Source organism: Chelmon rostratus, chromosome 17 (genome assembly GCF_017976325.1).
Source record: "Chelmon rostratus isolate fCheRos1 chromosome 17, fCheRos1.pri, whole genome shotgun sequence".
Classification (NCBI taxonomy): Eukaryota; Metazoa; Chordata; class Actinopteri; order Chaetodontiformes; family Chaetodontidae; genus Chelmon; species Chelmon rostratus.
Genome location: NC_055674.1, coordinates 3,134,388 through 3,141,337, shown reverse-complemented (window position 1 = coordinate 3,141,337; position 6,950 = coordinate 3,134,388). Strand labels below are relative to the sequence as shown.

Sequence of the window (6,950 nt, the reverse complement as noted above, 5' to 3'; positions counted from 1 at the left end):
CTTGTACACTAGAGTATTTACTGAAATTTGATGGAGGAGAATGACATAAGCAGTGCAGGAGAATCACTTTGTGTATTATGATCCCAAGCATGAAGGTTATTTCCTCATGAGGAGAAGTATTTCAGCCTTCACTGAACCTGAGTTTGCCTTTGAGTCCAAATAAAGTTCTTTACCATTATCATTTGTGTGAAGACTCTACTGGGTCCTGGATTTTAAGGTAGCAAGTAGCAAAAGGGATTCTGAATGATCTTCTCTACTTCTTCCTCTGCTGGAGTCAGTGCTGCAGAGCTGCTGGTGGATTAGAAAATGTAAAAAAACATAACACACTCTGTCTGAGAATTTAGACTCAAACTGGCCAGACAAGGAAGAAATCAGATGAGCAGATAGCAGAGACAAGCATCCTACTGCAACTGCATGAGTGGTTTGAGGAATGTACGTCTGCTGAACAGAGGAGACAGTGTTCAACCGACATCGTCCGTTGAGTGCACCCACAGCACTGACACACACACACCTTTATCTAAGCAACAGGTTACTGTAGTGACAGACATTGTGATACTTCACTGTGCAGGCGTTTATTTAATATGTAAAAGGCGCAAAAAAGACAATTTGACGCTTTACAGGGGTCATGTGACAGACAGTTTGTAGGCTGGAAGAAACCTCAGTCTCCACTCAGAAATATCCTGGGAGATAAACCCCGGAAATGGTCAATTGTCCTTTGTACAATTTGTATTTTCTGCAGATAGAATGTGTTAATAGCACTCGACGAAGCACTGCATACTTATTCCCCCATGTTTCCAGTCTTGATGCTAAGCTAAGCTAATTAGTGCTGGTGGTAGCCTACTGTACAGAGTGTAAATCTTCTCATCAGCTGAAACCTTAAGACAGTATGACATAAATAAATATACCAGAAAACAGGCTGAACTACCGGGACTCTTGCCTAGAAAAATGCACGAGAAGGCCAATTATCAAGTGTACTACAAGAAAAAAACGCAGTTTGGGTTTGGGTGAGACCGACAGTTTTAGTCCACCAGTGTCCTCCAACACCACAAACACTTTTACTCACCCATCTTCTTCTGTTTATTTGATGGCTACACTGAAGTGTCACATCAGCCACTTCACGGATGAACGTGCATTTTCCCGACAGCCTGTGAAGGCAGCATCAGGAAACCAGCCGGTGAAGGTGTGCCGCTTCCGGGAGGGAGAGACTCTGGCACAGTTTCAGCCTCACAAATAAATAAAACTCCGCCAACTGCCGACAACTGATAACAAAAATGGGTGGGATTCAGTCTGGTCATGTGGAGAGGGGAAAACGAAACCAAATCTACTTGGGTGTCACCTCCCGAAGTTTTGACTACAGACCAAGCGGAGACTGATTTATTTCAGCAGCTTCAGTCAACAAAAGAGTTGTTCTCTCTGGCGCAGTTAACGATCACATATCAAATCTTGATCTACTTTTGCGACGAGACACTGAAGACAGCAAACCGACAGGAGAAGCATGTCTGCGGCCAACAGGTAAACAGTTTGAACCGTGAAGCTGTGAGAAAAAGTGAGAAAAAAAGTGTGTTGTGACTCAGCAAGGTGTTGAATAAGGTGAAAGAGGTATGTGGACCGATTAGGGGACTGATCTTTGAATACCTGAAACCCTCATTAATAAGACAAACATTTTAAACAACATAATTTCAATAACTTAAAACAAATTGCGAAGAAGACGTTAAACATATCTGTTAGTATTAGTAAATATAGAAATATTTGTGGAATTGTACTTAAAGTTCTGACTTTGGCAGTTTTAACAGACAGGAGTGATGATAATATCTTTTCCGCAGCTAAAAGTGAATGCAAAATCTGACCAGATGCATGAAGCAGCAAAAACTGGGACTCTTTCTTATCAGACAACAGTTATCTGTTGTCCCAAACACACATGCAGAATCACTGAAGTGCAGTTTACATGGTCCACATGAAAACTGGCATCCCTGACTGCTGAAAAACCTGCAGGACTGAGTCAGTTTGTGTGATCGTGAGATGGTATCTGCTGTAGTTGTCTTTGTTTTTCTTTGTGGTCATATTGTGTCACTCTCTCTGAGGAAGCGTTGGTTCATTTTATGTCTCTTTGTGGTAAATACATCAGGTCTGTCACTATTATTGCAGAAACTCTTGATAGCAATTATTTGAGCTGACAGAAGTCTTAATGCATAATCATTAGAATCCCTTTAATAACCTGTATAAGAATAGCTAAAAAGGAAATATTCCATAAAACTGGGCTGTCTATGCAGCAGGATGACACAAATATTTTTGAAATTGCTGCTACATGACCAGTAAAAACAGAAAGAGAGGGTTTTGATATTTCCATTTGCTCACAGAGTAGAAAACCAGCAGCAGCCAGAATGCACTGCGGTTCACGAGACCACTGAACACGGCCTCTCTTTGTATTCGTTTTGTTTCTCTTTCAGTGAGGCGAGGCTGTCTGACTCCTATTCAAAGCTTCCTGCCACAGCAGATCAACACTGACACTCCTCTGCTCGTCTGTTTAAACACCACAAACTATTACAGGAAAACATTAGAGAAAGCCTGAGATGCAGGTTATGTGTTTTTAAAGCGGAGCCGTTCTGCTGTTTTAGACCACGTTAGTAATGCTACTGTAGCCTCAGCATGCTGTGCAGCTGTAACATGAAGGAAAAAACACACAAAGACAAATACTGAATTGGATTTGGTTGGCAGATATTTAACATCAAGAGACTTTGACAAGGTTTAGAGGTAAAACACAATCAGGATATCCATACTTTTAACTTTACTCGTCTTTCACTTGTTTCCTCCAAGAAATATGAACATTCCTTCCAAACAGAGGCTCTGGCCCTGGAGTCCAAGAGGTCAAAGGCCTGTGCCTGGTTTTATTTATCATCAGTTGCAGAGTGGTTGCAGTTGCAGCCATGTCTTTCTCTTGCACTGCCACAGAGCAAACCTTGGATCTTACGCAATATGAAGTTGTTGTGGAGTCTCACAAACCGGATGATGTGTTGTGTTACAGAAAGGAACTGCAGGAGGCCTTGTGCAGGTACACCACAGATACCCTCACCCATGTTGACACTGTGAGACGATTCCGTCAGAGGATCTCTAAATGGATGCTCGGGAGGGAGACGGAGCTGCACATGATGATGGACATCAAAGACAGGGCTGACAAAATAGACCTGAAACTCAGCCATGTTACCGAGTCACAGAACAAAGGTAAGGCTTTCGGGGAATATTTAAAGAACAAGGTGACCCCGATGACAGCGGACAGAAGCCGTGCAGAACTGGAGGAGGAGCTGGCTGCCGTGCTGAAGGACATTCTGGGAGGCCTGGAGGAGCTCGACTGCTTCCTGTTAGCACTGGAGAAGCTGGCGGTCACCTCCCTTCGTGTGTTCTCGGAGGAGAACCAGGTGTTACGTCTGTCCAAAGGGATCAGCCTCGAACATGTTCAGGTCGTCATCGCTACTGCACGAAAAAACTGCCTTCTCCTCCTCGACTTTAAAAGAGACGCAAGTGTCTTCTTCCTTCCCAAACTTCAGAATGTGGAAGTGCTGTCCTATCAGCTGGACAAATACATAAAGACCATCCAGAAGATCTGTGACAAGCTAGAGAAAAGGTAAGCAGACACCTCTTCAAAATAAGATGCACATTTTTCAAAATAAACATTTATTTTAGGAGGTAAGGGTAACTGTGTCTTTCACAGCTCTCTCAGTGAGTTTTGCCCGACGTTGTCTATAAAAACTGTGGTGGACCTTGATGTGGATTTATCTGAAGATGAAATACAAAGGATGCTTTGTCACGTTAATCAGCTCGATGATATCAGGTAAGCAGCTTTTCACAAATTTTACACTTAAAATGAATAGATTTTCTGACTTTTCCTCTACTGCCATCATCAGATAATACTTTATGTTTATAAATTCCTATTTCCTGCAAATCTAATGACATTCTCAATGGTCTCAGATGTACTCTTTGTTATTGCTAATTAGCAAATGTTAGCACGCTAGCATGCTGAACCGAAGATGATCGTGGTCATGATACCTGCCTATCTTTAGCATGTTATCATCATGAGTATGTTAGCATGCTAACATTAGCATTTAGCTCAAAGAACTGCCGTGTGTAATTACAGCCTCACACAGCCGTTAGCATGACTGTAGACTGTTTAGTGTTGTTTGAATTTACTGCTTATCTCTGTTGTATGTGGATTTAATTGCTTCTTGTAGCCTCCTAATGTTGATGTTAATTTTGTCTTTCCTCTTCACTAGGATGGACCCGCACTTTAGGATGGTGTCCTTGTTCCAGGACGTGTCCTGTTCCAGCTTCATTAAAGAGTACACCGAGCGTCGACCCAGGATGCTGCAGTTTCTAAAAGACCTGGAGGAGAATGCCGTCCAGCTGGACAGGATGAATAAGGGTGCAAAGATCTCCAGCGTGGCAGGCAGCTCAGTGGGGGCGGTTGGAGGTGTGCTTTCCATCGTCGGTTTGGCATTGATTCCTTTCACAGCAGGAGTGTCTCTAGCTCTGACGATGACTGGGATAGGCCTGGGAATTACCAGTGGAGTCAACAGTATTGTCACCACAGCCACAGAGATAGGAGTAAACAGTACACAACAGAAGAAAGCCAGTGAAGTCTTCCAGTGCTTCATGGATGATGTGCAGAGTATCCAGGATTGTCTGGAGGAGGTGCCCCCAGAGGAAACAGGCCAGATAGATGTGGCTGTGGAAGTGGGCAAGCTGCTTTGTAAAGCTGGTGTTATTGGAAAAAGTATTGATTCACTTGCTGATGCTGCCTCCGCTGCTAAGCTGCTAAAAAATGAAGAGCTAATTTCAAGTGCTGCCAAGGTGGCTGTCCAGGAAGGTAAAGCATTGCGTAACGTGCCAAGGGTGGCCTCAGATATCCCAGATATTGGCCAGGCAGCAGTCAAAGGGCCTCTTGCCCTCACCAAGTCAGCCAGGGCCGGCCTCATCGCGGTCAATGCTCTTTTCCTCGGCATGGATATCTTCTTCATCTGTAAAGACAGCATCAGTCTGGCCAAAGGCTCTGAGACTCAAGTGTCACAGTTCATCAGAGCCAGAGCTGCACTTTGGACCTCAGAGTTGGACTCGTGGCAGAAGATCCATGACTCCCTGTGCAAAGGTCTGCTGACATCAGAGAACAACAAAGTTATCATGGAGGCGCCATTTTATCCGGAAATGCCGATGAAGAAACAAAGAGAAACAGAAACGCCATGTGATGAAGTGGATGAAAACCTGAAAGTAACTCAGTAGTGCTCAGTGAGAAGAGATTGCTGTGTGCCACGTCTGACGCTGTGATCAGATAAGAGATCGTTTAATGTGATCGAACCATGTGTAAAAAGTCAACTCTGCTTGTAACTAACTGTTCAGATCTTTAAGGAATTATTTTTTTATTGAATCAACTTTTTAACCTTTTGCTAAAATGTATTGCAATAATGTACTATAGGTATTATTTAGTGATACATACTTTATCGAATCATAAATGTATTGAAGAATAAAATCACTGTTCATTCACTGTCCATATGTAAATATATTCAGAGCAGATTATTATTATTATTATTATAAGGATACTTTGAGATGTAACAGTCACCATCTGACCTCTAAGGTCTCTCTGCACATGACTTGACAGGTGATTCAGGGATCAGGCTTTTTCCCCAGTGTAATGCAATAACAAATAAATAAAAAATGCTGGAGTTTAAATGGAATTTGATATGGTGGTTGGGCAACTTAACTCGCAAGCTATATTGTCTTTATTGATCTATTTTTGTTAATACATTGGACTGTTTTCCTTCAATATGTAGCCTACATTACTTTCCACACCTGAATGTTCCCTCTGAGGATTAAATGCTCGTCTTAATAAATGTGTATAAATCCAGAATACCTTCGTGGTGTTTTCATTGGGGGGATGTGGTCCTGGATTCACTCTGCTGTTCTGCTCCTGCTCTCTGGTCATCGTCTGCAGAGGTGGAAGAAGTGTTCAGATCTTTTGCTTAAGTGAAAGTAACAAATATTACAGTGTAGAAATACAAGACAAAGTCTTACTCAAGCAAAAATACAAAATAATTTGTATCAAAATATACTTGTAGTACAAAAAAGTAAAAGAATGCCCAATTTTAGAATGTTAATATTATTATATATATTATGTAATTATAGTTACTGATGCATTAATATGAAGGCCCACATCACTTCCATGTTGCAGTACCTTATCTTTTACTACTCTTACTACCGAGTAATAATACATAGACATTCGGAAACATAACGTATCCTGACTTAAATAATGCGATGCAAATACAACTGTCTTAAATGCTATGCTGAAAACCACATGGCTGACAATCACAGAGGAGCACTGAGGGATTAATCAAGGAAACCTTGTAATTCACAGTAAAGGAAGGAACTGGATTAGATGCGGGAACAGGAAACAACCTATAACCTTTAATTTTTTTGTTTATACCTTCCAGAGCTTGACACAAACCTGACAACACAGTAATGATGACTGGAGAAACGTCAAGGTAGGTTTAAGATATCATGTGTCTGTTTTTATTCATTTATTTATTTATTTTTACACTGTTCAGCCTTCAAGGCTACCAGAACATGAAAATGAAAGTAAAAGAAGAAAGACTTTTACCGTGTTTTGCAGAGGGGTTTGTGTAAAGAACTGTTAGTTTGCAGGTGCAACAAGTGGATATTTATCATAAGATATAAATTCATTTCTATGTATATCGGGTTTTGCATATGTTTACCGGCTGCATCATTATTTGGTCGTTATTTGGAGGCGACTGTGCACTTTCCTCCTGTGGTCGGATAGCGGTGGTGAACGTGTGATGCCTTGAACACACCACCGTTCTCGTTTGTCAGCATGTCAAACTCACTTCATCAGGACATTGGATTGGTTATTCACTGAAGGCATTTTACCGCACTAATAATAATCCACATTA

At 41.7% G+C, this 6,950-nt stretch overlaps 1 protein-coding gene across 1 annotated transcript; it reads left to right on the top strand.

Annotated features, from left to right (window-relative positions):
- Window positions 1-1,278: 1,278 nt before the first annotated feature.
- apol (apolipoprotein L) lies at window positions 1,279-5,908 on the top strand. The gene is made up of 4 exons (XM_041957183.1): window positions 1,279-1,512; window positions 3,023-3,619; window positions 3,707-3,826; window positions 4,266-5,908. The coding sequence occupies exons 1-4, from the start codon at window positions 1,496-1,498 to the stop codon at window positions 5,266-5,268; spliced, it is 1,737 nt and encodes a 578-aa protein (XP_041813117.1). The 5' UTR covers window positions 1,279-1,495; the 3' UTR covers window positions 5,269-5,908.
- Window positions 5,909-6,950: the final 1,042 nt, after the last annotated feature.